The following is a 15,662-nucleotide window of genomic DNA, read 5'->3' as shown; positions in this document are numbered from 1 at the left end:
TTCTTTCTGTTAGCTATAGTGCAGTCTGCTGTTCCTCTGTATCATAACTTCTAGTTACTAGGCTTGATCAGTTGCTTAGAAAGCAGTCTTAGTCAATTAATGCTGACAGTGTCAGGTTTGGGACAGAAAATTAGCTTAATTTTGATCATTTTAGGTTTTATGTGTATATTAGCATTCCATATAGATATGGGAGCCGTAGTCCTAAATTGCAGAGAAGAGACTGAACTGGAGACACAGATTTGAAGGGACTAAAGCCATGGGATTGGATGGAATGAATTATGTAGGGAAAGTGTGAAGAGAAAGAAATCCAAGCCTGACTCTTAAGCATTCTAAATTTTAAAGGTTAAGCAATAGGGGAAGATGGTCCTGAAAAAAGAATTTTGAGAAGAGACCAGTGACAGTGCCCTAAGAGAATGTGTTTTGAGGAAGAAGTAGTTAATTGAGATGGGACTTTATTTGCTTTGGCAACATAGCAGTTATTTGACCCTTGTAAGAAGAGTCAAGTGGCATTTGAGGGTGGGATTAAGAGAGGGCAGAAACCTGGTTGAATGGGGTTGAACTGGGAAGACAATATGAGATAAGTAAAATAATGACTATAGAGAATACTTACAGTAAGTTTTGTTCTAAAGAGGAGCAGAGAATGGGGCAGTAGAATCTGTTTATCATGCTACTTTTTTTCTCCATGTTTTCATTATAAATTACACATGAGATTTGTTGTTACATATTCATACATACACACAATATAACAATATAATTTGGCCAATATTTTGGTTACTTTGTGCTTCCAGTGATTGTGTGAGTTCAACTTGAGTTGGTCTACTTGTTCATTGAAGCATCTGCATGTCTCATTCTAACTCATCTTTGTATTGAATCTTTTAGACTGCTGGATCTTGTTACCGTGCCATCAGGTGAACTTCGTCATGTGGAAGGCACCATTATTCTACACATTGTGTTTGCCATCAAATTGGACTGTGAACTAGGCAGAGAACTTTTGAAACATGTAAAGGTAGCACCAAACTTTGAACTTCAGCCATTTTATGTCAATTAATGACAGGAAACAAATATTATAGAAGAGCCCTAGGTTGAGAGGATCTCTTTTTTTCACTTTGAAATTGAAAACATGTCACCCCAATCTTCAGCAAACCAGAAATTTTAAAACTTTCCTTTAAACATTCTAGTGCTAGAAAAGAAAAAACTGAGGACTGTTCATTAGGAAGATCAAAATCTAATTTTATTATGTGATCTTCAACCTTTTTCCTCACTTTTCATCATTTTTGAATTAGGGTCTTGCTTATTTCTAGTAGAGTTTTGTGATGCTGTCATTCAACATTAGATCTGTGAGGTAGAAAAATAAAAATTCAGAAGTGCTTTGAATTCTTAAACAAAAGAAGGACACATTTATGTTTTTTCCTCCAACTCTTCCCTCCCCCCTACTCCCTCCCTCCCTTCCTTCCTTCTTCCGTGCTTAACTGCTGAGCCACATCCCCAGCTCTTTTTTTTTTCAGTGTTTCACTAAGTTGCTGAGGGCCTCATTAAATTGCTGAAGCTGTTTTTGAACTTGGAATCCTCCTGCCTCAGCCTCCAGAGTCATTGGGATTACAGGCGTGCTCCACTGCACCCAACTCCTCCAACTTTTTATTTTGAAAATTTTAACCCGCAGAAAAGTTTAAACTCTGTAGCACAGAAAGCATCTGTATTTTCTTCATCTAGATTTACCAGTTTTATCTGTCTTATCTCTTTCTCTGTCTCATACACTCCCCCCCAATCATTTAAAAGTAAGTTGCAGAAACCATAATTCTTCATCATCTGAGTATTTCAGTATGTGCCTCTCGAGAATAAGGACATGTTAACACAATACCATCCTCACATCTGGGAAAATTAACAATAATTCCTTTTTCATCTCTAACTATTTATAGTAGCTATATTGTTGGTCTTTTCGGTTTTGTGTATTTTAATCAACTCTACTATTTTTGTTTCGTTCATCTTTGATTTTATATTTAGTCCTTATTTTTTGTTTTTATTTGGTGTCATTTTTTCTGGGCTTCAAAGACCTATTTTTTAAACTTTATTAAGGTACAATTGAATTGAATTTAAGTTAAAATTTATCCCATTTAAGTGTACAATTTAGTGACTTTTCATAAGTTTACCTAATTTTGCAGTGGTTACTATAGTCCAATTTTAGAATATTTTTATTGTCATATAAGAGCTCTCATGTGCATTTACTCTTCATTACCACACCTAGCCCCAGGCAACCACCAATGTACTTTCTGCCTGTATAGATCTGCCCTTCATAGACATTTTATAAAAATGGAGTCACATCATATGTGATCTTTTGAGCATGGCTTTTTCATTGAGTGAAGTATTTTCAAGGTTCATCCATATTATAACATATATCTATTTAATTTCTTTTTTATTGTTGAATAGTACTCCATTTTATGGATATAGCAGTTTTGTTTAGCTATTTACCAGTTGATGTAGTTAGAGTTTTTCCTACTGTTTGGCTATTAGGAATCATACTATTTTGAAAATTAAATCTGAATCTTTGGGTGTATATTTCATTTTTCTGGGGTAGAGAACTAGGAGTGGAATTACTGATTTGTATGATACATTTATGTTTAAAAATTGTTTTTGTTTGTTTTGGTTTTGGATTGGTTCTAGGGAATTGGTACCAGGGGTGCTGAATCACTGAGGCACATTCCTAGCCCTTTTTATTTTTTATTTTGAGACAGAGTCTCACTCAGTTGTTTAGGGACTCATTAAGTTGCAGAGACTGTCCTTGGAACTTGTGAACCTCCTGGCTCAGGCTCCCAAATCATTGGGATTACAGGCATATGCCATCAAATCAGGCTTATGTTTAAGTTTTTAACCAACTGCGGAAGTGTTTTCCAAAGTAGGTGTATATCATTTCACATTCCCATTGTCATTGTAGGAAGGTTTCTGTTTCTGTTCTCTACATCCTACAATAATATTTTATAGTGTCTTTTTTTATTGTCTTTTTTTCTTGTATTCTAATTGGTGTGAAATAATATCTCATTGAGGTTTACTTTGCATTTCCTTAATGACTGATGATAATTGAGTATATCTTTTCTTATGCTCATTGGCTGTCATGTTTTTGGTGAGATGTCTATTCAAATATTTTGCCCATTTTATGATTGTGGTGTTTTGTCATACTGTTGTAAGGATTTTTTTGATATTCTTTACCAGGTATATATTCTTTATTTTGTGTATATACTTATCAGGTATATTTAGCAAATATTTTCTCCAGTCTCTAACTTATCTTTGCATTTTTTATTTTATTTTTGGGGAGATACCAGGATTTGAGCTCAGGGGCACTCAACCACTGAGCCAAATCCCCAGCCCTATTTGTATTTTATTTAGAGACAGTGTCTCACTGAATTGCTTAGCACCTCACTTTGCTGAGGCTGACTTTGAATTTGGCAGTCCTCTTGCCTCAGCCTCCTGAGCTGTTGGGATTACAGGTGTGCACCACCGCGTCAGGCTGCAGTTTTTAAGTGGTATCTTTTAAAGCACAAAAGTTTTTAATTTTGATGAAGTCCAGTTCATCAGTTTTCTTGTATAAATTATGTTTGATATTATGTCTAAGAAATCCTTACCTAGTCCACGGTATTAAAGATTTTCAGTTTGTTCTAAAAGTTTTATAGTTTTATCTCTTACATTTAGGTTTGTGATCCATTCAAGGGCCTATTTTTAAGCAGGCTACCTTGTGCTTTTTAAGTGTATACATTTTCTTTTTTTAAATGTAAATAATGACTCTTTTTTGGTTTATTTTAGGCAGGACAGCAAGGAGATTCAAATAATTTATGTCCCTTCAGTATTGCTCTTCTTCTTTCTGTAACAAGAATACAGAGATTTGAGGAACAGGTATTTTTTTTTTTTTTTTTTTTAATGACATCTTGGTTACTTCTGTGTTGATAAGAAAATATACAAGAAATTGTTTTTGTTATTAACCTTTCTTAAACAATTCTACTCCCATTCTGTGGGGATTCTAGAAACTTCAGATACTTGGTCTACAACTATTTTCTATTGTGAGGTAAGCCAGGTGGTGAAATGAGGAAAAGGTGGAAATATCACATAGCGTACATAGTAAGAAAGGAAAGTATCCATGGATATTTGCCAGCAGTTTTATTGCATTGTAACTTTCCAAAAAATTGGACCTGATTGAGTTGAAACAAATGTGAGAATATAGTCGTCACAAGATGAAAATAATAAAATCTTTTGCCACTTTTTCTCATGTGTGTTCCCAGATCTTGGGTAATATTTATAAAATATGATATATTTTTCTTGTCAAAGATGGCATTTCTCCAATTCTTAGGTTTCCCTGAAAGTCACATTTTGTGTCATCTTCATCTAGACAGTTTTCATAGGGATACATGTGAGTTTAAGCTTAAAGAACAGTTAGAGGGTTAAGATTCACAGAATGAGCAATAATTTTGTTTCATTTCCCTGCTTCTTCCATCATATTAGGTGTTTGATCTTTTAAAAACTTCCATTGTGAAAAGCTTTAAGGATCTTCAGCTACTCCAAGGCTCAAAATTTCTTCAGAATCTAGTACCCCATAGATCCTGTGTTTCAACCATGATCTTGGAAGTGGTAAAGAATAGGTGAGTTGGTGAACCATATTCCAAATACTTTTACATGGTATTTAGTATTAGAAAATGTAATGTGGCACCATACTTGTGACCCATCAAAGAAAACTGATGATTACAACTGTTGACTTCATAATATGAAGTTTTAATCCCTTAAAATTGGTCAAGCAAATTACTTGCTTGACACAATGATATAAAGATTATTTATAAGCTTATCACTTTCACTGGAAAGGGTAACAGTAAGTGGTATAATCACCAAAGAGTCTACGGTTTTACAAAAGTGTTTTTATAGTTTTAGCTCATGTGGTGGAACCAGGTTATTTATTCATTCATGTTATAAATATATACTGAGTACCTTTGTTTGCCAACCTTGTGCTAGGTAGTATGGCTTCAGCCCTAGAGAATCTCAGTCTAGGGGGAGAGGCAGGTTTGTAAGTTTATATATCATGTAAGTATTGTCAGTATTAGGGGAATGAGAAGAAAATTAATTTTTAAATAAATGGAAATCTTTAATGATTATTACATTGAAATATTCTAATTTCTTATATATTTTTTTGAGTATTTGTGGTTTTTAGATTTATTTATTGTTCTGGTTGTCCATGAAAACCACTTGCCAATTCATTCTCATTACTATACATTCAGGAATTCAGAATTCTGCCAGATAAGGTTGTATGAAAAGATTCATACGTGAAGTGCATTGGTTTATCCATCTTTAATTAGAGAGTGTGTAACATAGCAGTGAGTATAAAACTAGATGTCTTTCCAGGTTTTTCTTTTTAACTATGCTTTCTTTTCTTGTAGTGTTCATAGTTGGGATCATATTACTCAGGGACTGGTAGAACTTGGCTTCATTTTAATGGATTTATATGGGCCAAAGAAGATTCTTGATGGGAAAACTGTTGAAACCAGCTCTAGTCTTTCTAAAATGCCAAACCAGTGTACATGTAAGCTTGGAGCTAATATCCTATTGGAAACTTTTAAGGTGAGACTCTAGTTTGGCAACAGTTTCCTACTTTGTGTAAGTGATATCAGTAGAGCAGGACATTTGTCTAGGAGTTTGGTAGGTAAGAAAATTTGTTGTTTAGTACTTTGACAGTATTTATGACAGAGCTTAGGTTGGTAAAGGGACATTATAGATCCAGTTTCATGAATTGCTTTCTTATTCTTTTATTACATTTTTCATGTATTCCACTTATCCTGTTGTTTTGGATCATACCATAGAAATTTGATTATAACTTCTACATGTATTTTTTCTCTTATTCCTCTAGTAGCAGATCACTTCTAGCTTTTTGCTTATTTATTTATTTTCTTTTACTGTATTTCTCAGGGTCTGATTGATCTGTTATTCCTTGTACATAAAAGGAATTTAATGTTATTTCATAATACTTTTTAGGTCACCAAAGAACATTAGACTTGAAGAATTTGCTTGGTTCATTGTTTTTGAAGAACCTAAATGTGACGATAATAATTTTTTACATTATTACCAAATTATGACTGTCATCTCAATCTGTACTTCAAAGTAATCAAGTTCAAGTTCATAATCTCTTGAAATAATTTAAAAAATTAATTTCCTTTTTTAAATAAAAAAGCAAGGTCACATCTGATACTAAACAATTTTGCTAGTGATTTCTCTAAATTAACTTTTTTTCTTTTTCTTTCTTTGGTACCAGGGATTAAAACCATGGGCGCTTAACCACTGGGCCATATCCCCAGCCCTTTTTTGTTTTAAATTTTTTCATATATATTTTTAGTTGTTGGTGCACCTTTATTTTATTCATTTATTTATATGCAGTGCTGAGAATTAAACCCAGTGCCTCCCACATGCTAGGCAAGCACTCTACCACTGAGCCACAACCCCTGCTCCCCCAGCATCCCACCCCTGCCCAACTAAGGATTGAACTCAACCACTGAGACACATCCCCAGCCCTTTTTTATATTTTATTTAGAGACAGGGTTTCGCTGAGTTGCTTAGGGCCTTGCTAAATTGCTGAGGCTGGCTTTGAACTTGCATTTTTCCTCCCTCAGCCTCCTGAACCACTGAGATTACAGGTATGCACCCCTGTGCCCAGCTCTAAGTTATCTTTTTGACATTCAGTTGTTGTAATATAACTATACCAAAAGTATCTGGAGATAAATCTAGTGTTTTGGACTGGGGTTGTGGCTCAGGGTAGAACACTTGCCTAGCATGTGTGAGGCTCTGTTGTAAACAAATGAAATAAAAGGTCCATCAACAACTTAAAAAAATCTAGTGTTTTGATCCAAAACTGTGAGGTAAATGGCATAGTTCTTGAGGTAAATGTACTTAATATAAATAATCCTTTTAAATAATAAATAAAGTTAAAAACATTCTTAGAATAACTTCTTGTTTTAAATTAATGATTTTCAAAACAAGATCCATTTGATTTCAATTCACAGATGTTGGCTTTTCAAAGCATCTCTAAAGCATATTTCTTTTTGCCGGAGTAGGAGGCATGTACCGGGAATTGAATTCAGAGGCACTCAACCTAGCCCGTTTTTTAAAACTTTATTTAGAGACAAAGTCTCACTGAGTTGCTTAGCTTTTGCTGAGGCTAGCTTTGAACTCGTGAATCTCCTGCCTCAGCCTCCTGAGCTGCTGGGATTACAGGCGTGTACTACTGCACCAGGCTCTAAAGCGTATTTCTAACAAGTCACCAGTAGTCTGAAGTCTGACAGAAATTAATCTGTACTTCAAAGTAATCAAGTTCAAGTAAGAATTTTAACTAAAATTCAAATGAAAATTTAGAATGGATCTTTTCCAGGCAGCTGTTTTGCTTCTTGAAACAGGAATAAGTTTTTTATGTTTCTTAAAAGATTTTAATAGACTTTTAAATTTTATTTTATTTTTTTAGAATAAAACAGTTGAGTTTTACCTATATTCAAACTATTCTCATCCTACCTGGTATGCATTGATGACCTTATAAGCTGAAGGTCACTCAGGAGTATTCTGTTGGTTCTATTCTTTTTAGATCCATGAGATGATCAGACAAGAAATTCTGGAGCAAGTCCTCAACAGGGTTGTTACCAGAGCATCCTCTCCCATCAGTCATTTCTTAGGTACTAAACTTTGAAAACATGGATAAGATTTTGGGAAATACTTTATGATGCAGGAGAGTTTAATGAAATATCTTTGATTATGAAGCCAATCTGTGTTGTCTGTGGTTATCAGTAAGGAAAGGAACATTTAAGTAATGAGGGGTACTTTCAGTTTTCATTAGTGTTTTTTTTTTTTTAAATACTTCTCAAATGATTGCTTTTCTGTTATTTGTTGACCTCCTAGCTGCTTAGACCTAGACATTCTGAAGTCAGAATTCATCTCTTTGGTGACTTATAAATTTGCTGGGTTTAGTACGTATCTCCTAATATCTAAATACATTGCCTTTTTCTCAGTCACCAATTTTCTTAGTTTCTCTGTCATTCAGCCTGTTCACAACTTCCTGAAACTTTTTAAATAGATGGTCTGGTGACTACTAGTTTGCTTTTCATGCCTGTGGCCAGTTTTTTTCTTTTTTCTTTAATAGGAACTTTTCTTTCTTCTATCCTTAAATGTCTGTAAAGTTTAATACTTAATAGTTTATTCTGCTTTTTTCCCTTTCTTGACAGCTTTATTAAAGCATACTTGATGCATAATAATCTCCAGATTGAAAGTATAACTGTTTGATTATTTTCGATACATGTATACATCTGTGAAACCATTACCATAGTCAAGATGTATATATCTCACCCACAGATGCTTCCTGATGTCTCTTGGTAGTCTGTTCCTCAGTCTCTTCTTTCTCCACTGCCCATCTCTAGTCTGTTTTCTGTTACTATAAATGTCGTGTGTGTGCGCGTGCGCACTAGGGATTGAACCCAGGGCCTTGTACATGCTAGCATACATTCTACCACTGAACTATACCACCAGCCCTTAAATACCACTTTTTGAATTTTATACAAATGGAATGATGTAGTGTACATAACTTTCTTGGTGGGGATGATGACTTCTTTCACATAGTATTCTTTATCTATGATTTGTGTTATGTGTGTCAATAGTTGATTCCTTTTTGTTGTTAGTATTTTATATCTTAAGAATGTAATTAATTTTTTCATTCATTCACCTGAAGATATTTTAGGTTGTTTCTGGTTTGGAGCTAACAAAACCTACTCTGAACATTCCTTTGTGGGTTTTTTTTTTTGGTTGTAGTTGGATACAGTACCTTTATTTATTTTTATGTTGTGCTGAGGATTGAACTCGGGGCCTCGCACATGCTAGGCGAGTGCTCATCATTGAGCCATAACCCCAGCCCATCTTTGTAAGTTTTGTGTAGCCATAATGATTTCATTTCTTGGGAAAACATGCAATGAATCAGGTGTATTATATAATAAATGTTTAACAGTTGAATAAACTGTTAAATTGTTTTCCAAAGTGGTTGTACCATTCAGCATTTCTCCAGCAGTGTTCCCAGTTTTTGCACATTGACATCAATACTTGGTATGGTCATCCTTTTTAATTTTGGGCATTCTCATATTAATAATGGTGTCTAATTGTGGCTGATGATGCTGAACATTTTTTTAATATGTTTGTCATCTGTATATCATCTTTGGGCAAGTGACTATTCAAATCTTTTGCCCATTTAAAAAAATTGAGATGTTTGCCTTAGTATTTGAAGAGTTCTTTATATATTCTAAATAAGTTGTGTCAGGTATAATCATCTCCCTCGTATCCATTAGGGAATGGTTCCAGGACTGCCTCAGATACCAAAATCCACAGATGCTTCTGTTCTTTATATAAAATGGTATAGTATTTACTATAATCTATACACATCCTCTCATAAACTTTAAATCATCTCTAAATTATTTATGATACTAATATAGAGTAGTTATTATAAATAGTTATTATGTATTGTTCAGGAAATGGTAAGAAAGAATAGAACATATATGCTTTGTACAGATATAACCATTATAGAACTTATATGCTTTGTACAGATATAATCATCATAGACATAACTACATGTCAGCAACAAAAATCACATTTTTTTCAAGTTCATGGTTGATTAAATCCATAGATGGGGAACCTATTGGGATGGAATCTGTTCATATAGAGGTCTGACTGCACATGTTTTCAAATAAATATTCACCCATTCTTTTTGTTTATTTATTTATTTTTGGTTATACTGGTTTAAGAAGAAAAATGTTTAATTCAGTGAAGTCCAGTTTATTGATTTTATTTTATGATTTCTACTTTCGTGTCAAAGGTAAAAAATATTTGCCAAACCAAAGACCACTAATATTTTCTCTTGTGTTTTCTACTAGAAGTTAAATAGTTGTAACTTTCATCCTTAGATTGTGATCCATTTTTGTTAAATATTGTTTATGGTGTGAGGTAAAAGGGATTTTAATGTTTTTATTTTCTTATTTTGCATATAACTATCTTGTTTTGTCAAAACTTGTTTTTTGGACTAATTTTTAAAATAATTTTCTGAGTATTTTTTTTTTTTAATTTTTTTATTAGTTGTATATGGACACAATACCTTTATTTATTTTTATGTGGTGCTTAGATCCATTCCAGTGCCTCACATGTGGTAGGCAAGCGCTCTACCACTAAGCTACAACCTCAGCCCCTTGAGTGGTATTTTTGTTAAAAAATCAGCTAGCCATTTATGTGTGGTCTATTTCAGGAAGTATTCCAATGATCTATGTGTCAGTGTTTGTCTTCATTGCCGTAGTTTTGTAGTAAGTCATAAAATCAGATATTAAGTCCTTGAACTTTACTTTTCAAATGGGTTTGACTCTTTTAGGTCCTTTGCATTTTCAAATAAATTTTAGACTCCAGTCTGTCAATTTTTAGAGAAAATTGATCAAGTTTTGATTGAGGTTGTTTTGAGTCTTTGGGATTAGTTTGGGATCTGAACAATACTGAGTCTTTTAACCTGTGAACACATCCATTTCTCATTTGTTTAGACCTTGTTTAATTATTTGCAATATGGCTTTGTTTTCATTGCATGGATCTTTGCATACCTTTATCAGAATTTCTTTAAGTATTTTATATGTTTTTGAGATGGATGTAAGGCATTTCTTAAAAAATTTAATTTATATATAATTGTGCAAATAGATATACAGCAGTGTAAGATGTTGTATATAGAGTTACATCATCTGTGAATCACGACATTCCCAGTAATTTGTCTTTTTTCTTTTCAGCCTGGCTGGCTAGGGGCTTGTCAGCTGTTTGTTTGCCGGGGGTGGGGGGGGGGGGGGGGGTGGGGTGGTGGAGTGGGGTGGGGGGGGTGGAATATATGCATGTATTTAATAATGAAACAGTTCATTCATTAACAACAAAAAATATAATAATTCATGAGACCCCAGAACTATGGAAGAAAATGAGATTATCAAGGAAAAAAAGCTGCTGACCCAGAAGGTAATATGATGAGCAAAGCAAAGGTAAATATGGGTTGGATAGTATTGAATGATTTGAAAAGGAGAAAGGCTGAAGAAGCAACCAGTTATCTGATTGCTTGGCATCAAGCAGCCTTATAGAATACTGTATAGAATGGAGGCTATGTGCCAGAGAAAGGCAGGAGAGGAAAAGAAGAATGTATAACCCAGGGTAAACAGGTGGAAGAGAGAAGAAATTACGAAGGTGACTCTAAGATCTTTTGTTCCCTCTAAAGTCAATGTCCTAAGTTTTTAGGTGTGTTGGTCAAATTCTATAATCACAAGTAGCATTAGGCACCCATGAAGAAATGGTGGGGAAAGTAGTTTTTAAAAATAAAAAGGTGACATGGATTCTCCTTTACAGAGCTTATAACCTATATGAGGACACAAATTCTATGTATAAAACTACTATAAAATATATTTACAAGGTAACATGCATACAAATAAATATACATGAGACTAGCCAACATAGGAAAGCTGAGGGGTACTATGTAAATATTTACTTAAAAGTCCCGAGGAGAGTTGCTGAAGGCTTCCTAAAGGAAAAAAATGTTGGATTTTTAAACGTAGTGTTAGTAGAGAGTAAGGCATGTGCAAAGATACAGAAAAATAAATATACCATGTTCAGTAAACAAGCTTGATCAGAGAGTCCCAATATATCTAGTTACGAAGTGAGTGTGATGAAACAGTAGAAGTCAGTTCAGTGAAAGACACTACAATGTTAGATCTGGTCCCTAAACGAAATGAATAAGGAATGAATGTTTTATCTAGGTAAGGATAAGTGGCCACAAGTCCAGGACCAACTCCATTTCTCCCAAGTTTGGTATGCAAGAGACAGAAAGCAGCAGTCAAGACAGGAGAGAAGCACTCTGCTTCTGTGAGCAAATAGAAGGAACTGCTTTCTGCAAGAACTCCAAAGTGGCAAGTAGACCCTCAAAAACAAAGAAGTTAAAAAAAAAAAAAAAACTCAAAAGAAATTCCTGTGCAGTGGCTCTATTTTATATACTAAGGCCAGCCAGATCATGGTCATCTCAAGTGTTCAAACAGAGCATACTTGACCCTTATTTCTAATTATTGGTGGGGAGCATATTATATATGCTTATTAAATTCTTTATTTTTGAATCCTACCATTTAAGAAATTTAAATGAGGATGAAAAGAGCCCCAATCTATAGAGAGTGTTCACGCCCCTGAAGAAGGACAAATCAGGAAGTTCCCCAAATCTCCCCTGTTCTTTAAGTGGAAAAGCAAATTATCACATCTTGAAAAGAGGCTCCTCTCAGCCAAAGCAAGACTTTTTTCTTTAAGCCTATTTATCTGAAGTTGTTCCAGGAAAAAAAAAGTAAAAAGTTTGGGCCAAGTGTTCAATGGCAGCCAGAATCCCACCCTGTGTCACAGCAGTTCTGCTGGAAGGTGCTGGGTCCCCGTGATGTTAAAATCTACTGTTGGCGCCCAATCTTGATGCTGTTTGCCTTATTGTGAACATCAGATAAATCCTGCTGGATCTTCCTGTATATTTCTTTGTCTGTGTTAATGAGGGCCTCTTCAACATTGCAGGCTGTTTCGCCTGAGTTTCCATGAATGTAAGTCATGCTCATGAGCAAAGGCCTTTCCTCCTTCACTCTTCACATCCCTGTGGGACTCTAGGTCACCTTTATTCCCAGTTTTCATGAAAACCACATGCTAGAATGCTGGTGGGCATCCTGTAACCATGAGGCCAGGTGATTGAAGGTTTCATGTCTTGTAATGTCATATACCAGCAGTGCTCCAACTGTTCCCCTGTAGTAGGAACAGGTGGAAGATGGAAGGATTCTTGCATATCTGTATCCCAGATTTGCTGTTTGATTTGTTTTCTATCAATGTTGACCACGTGGGTCCCAAACTCCACACCTGTTGTGAGGTCATGGACATGCTTGCCTATAAGTTGCAGGAGGAGGCATGACTTCCCCACAACTGAAGAGGAGGATGTATATGCAAGCATGAGGCCTAAGAACTTTCCACCTGTGCCGCAGTCCGGCTGCAGCAAACTAACCGGGGGGTGACGAACAACTTGTGTACATTGATACAGCAGGAGTGGGAGCCGTTTATTGTAGGACAGGAGGGGTATTTCTACATTCCACACAGCTTATCTAATTAACATAAACTAAATACAGCAGTCAACCAATAAGGAATCTCCACACTTAATGGCTCGCTGGCGTTACTTCACAAACGACTCCCTCTGCAAAATGCCAGGCGCCATCTTGACTTGTTCACAGACTCTAACACAGCTGCTAGACTCTGGGCATCTAGGACAGTTTTAATAATCTGTCAAAGAATGAGGTTTTGGTTTGATTCTTATTTTTCATTTTTAGTTTCATTGATTGCTGCTTATTTGTTTTTTCTCCTTTCTGTTTGCTTTTGCCTTTTTTTTTTGGTACCAGGGATTGAGCCCTGGGGTGCTTAACCACTGAGCTTGCAATCCTTCTGCCTCAGCCTCCCCAGTTGCTGGGATTACAGGCATGAGCCACCATTCCTGGCTTTGCTGTTTTTAATGGTTGAAAAAATTAGAAGAATGTTTCATGAAGTGCAAAATCTAGATCTCAGAGTTCATAAATCAAATATTATTGCAACATAGCCATGCTCATTTGTAGGTGTTAACTGTTTTGCTTCACACTAGACCAACAGAGTTGAGGTAGTTGTAACACATTATAAGGCCCATAAAGCCTAAAATATTCACCTTCTGACCTTTGATAGGAAGAAAAATACCAACTTCTCATCTCTTATATTTACCCACATTTACCCTTTTTTTCCTCTTATATACCAAGTTTCCTTGTGCTTGTGGAAAGGATTTTCAACTACAAAATTAATTTCTTTAATACAAATAGACTATTCCAATTATCTTAGAAGTAATTTGATCATTTTTTTCCAAGTTTATTGCTATAAGTTGTTCAGAATACTCCCTCTCCACCCACCACGCCCCCCTTCTCTTTTCAGCCCTGGGGATTGAACCCAGGACATAATACATAGGAGTCAAGCATTCTGCCACTGAGTTACATCCTCAGTCTTAGTAATTTTTAAATTTTGAGCCAGGGTCTCACTAAATTGCTCAGGCTGGCCTTGAACTTGTTATCCTCCTGCTTCAGCTTCCCAAGTAGTTGGGTTTACCGGTTTGCATTCCTACCACATCTTGCCCATATATTCCCTTTAATGCTTCAAGAATCTGTGTTGATGTCCTTTTTTTTTCATCCCAAGAGTCATAATTTGTGTATTATCTATTTTTCCTTATCAGTTTGGCACATTTACTGATTTTATTGAAATTCTTGAAGAACCAGCTTTTGAGTTTTTAAATTTCTTTAATTTTCACTTTCATTTCTTTTTTATTTATATTTTGTTTCTTTTCTCCTTCTTACTTTGAGATTAATTTATTCTTCCTTTGATGGGAAGCTTTTGTCATTAATTTGAAATCTTACTTTTTCTCCAGTGTAAGTATTAAGATAGCAGTTTTCCTCTAAACACTGTTTTAGCTACATCCCATCATTTTTTTCATTTTCATTTAGTTCCAAATACTTTCTAATTTCCCTTGTGATTTTTTTTTTGGTGGGGGGGGGTATTTAAACTTATGAATTATTTAGAAGTATATTTAGTTTCCAAATATTTGAAATTTTTTTTTCTTTTTTGATCTTTATTACTGATTCTAATTTGCAGTTAGAGAACATACTTTGACAATAATTCTCTTAAATTTATTGACCCATAGCTTCCTAAATGGTTTTCAGACTACATATTGGTGCCATATTAGTATTCCTAAAAAAAACTACCCTATTGTTCTGAAATCATCAATATATTCTTTAATAAATTATTAGCTCTTGGAGCTGGAGTTGTGGCTCAGCAGTAGTGTGCTTGCCTAGCATGTGTGAGGCACTGGGTTCGATTCTTAGCACTGCATATAAATGAATAAAAAGAAGATCCATCAACATCTTAAAAAAAAAAAAAATATCAGCTTTTCATCCTGGCACTTCAGGTCCTTCAGTTTGATTCTAACCTACTTTTCCCATATTAACTTCAATAATTTACTTTTCTGAATTCTTTTTCACCCAAGTTCCATTGGTTTCCCTTTCATCATCTGATTAAGTATTATTCTTATCTTTCTTGTACTTTTATATTTAGTAGACCATTCTGTGATCGTTTGAACATTAAATGGTACTCATTTTTCAGAACCTGGTTGTTCCTTCTTACTTTTTTAAAAAATTGGTCCTTTTTGTTATGTATGACAATAGAATCCATTTTGATAATTATACAAGCATGGAATATTCTCATTAGGATCCTAGTCTTGTGGATGTACATGATGGTGAGATTCACTGTGATTATTCAAATTCTTGAAGGAAGAGAGACCCATAGTTGAAGCTTTCGATATTCTTGATAGGACCATATTACGCTTGCATGTAATAAAATTTATAAATGTTTATTGGTTTATTGATTTATTTTATCTTGGAAAAATGAGGATGTGCTACTTGTCTAGGCACTATGTTGGATTTCTTCCTTTCTTTTTGGCAATTTTTGTAGTCTTTTACTGTCACAAAAAACAATGTTGAAGTGTCCTGACTGCATTGACTGGAGAAACAGTGTGTTTGATTAGTAGAAATTTGTATTGT

At 34.7% G+C, this 15,662-nt stretch overlaps 1 protein-coding gene and 1 pseudogene across 2 annotated transcripts in view; one reads left to right on the top strand and one right to left on the bottom strand.

Moving 5' to 3' along the window:
• The window catches only part of Fanci (FA complementation group I), a 71,010-nt gene that overhangs the window by 26,250 nt on the left and 29,098 nt on the right, over window positions 1-15,662 (top strand). For both annotated transcript variants that reach the window (XM_071608639.1, XM_027919764.3), the window contains exons 10-14: window positions 880-1,006; window positions 3,793-3,882; window positions 4,486-4,622; window positions 5,409-5,589; window positions 7,595-7,682. In XM_071608639.1, the coding sequence (XP_071464740.1) occupies window positions 880-1,006; window positions 3,793-3,882; window positions 4,486-4,622; window positions 5,409-5,589; window positions 7,595-7,682 (623 nt within the window). The remainder of the gene's footprint in view (window positions 1-879; window positions 1,007-3,792; window positions 3,883-4,485; window positions 4,623-5,408; window positions 5,590-7,594; window positions 7,683-15,662) is intronic.
• On the bottom strand, window positions 12,474-13,015 carry LOC114107351 (ras-related protein Rab-2B pseudogene; annotated as a pseudogene).

The sequence above is a fragment of the Marmota flaviventris genome, chromosome 2, assembly GCF_047511675.1.
Source record: "Marmota flaviventris isolate mMarFla1 chromosome 2, mMarFla1.hap1, whole genome shotgun sequence".
In the NCBI taxonomy this organism is placed as follows: Eukaryota; Metazoa; Chordata; class Mammalia; order Rodentia; family Sciuridae; genus Marmota; species Marmota flaviventris.
The sequence above is the reverse complement of the archived record's forward strand: the minus strand, read 5'-3'. Positions and strand labels throughout refer to the sequence as shown.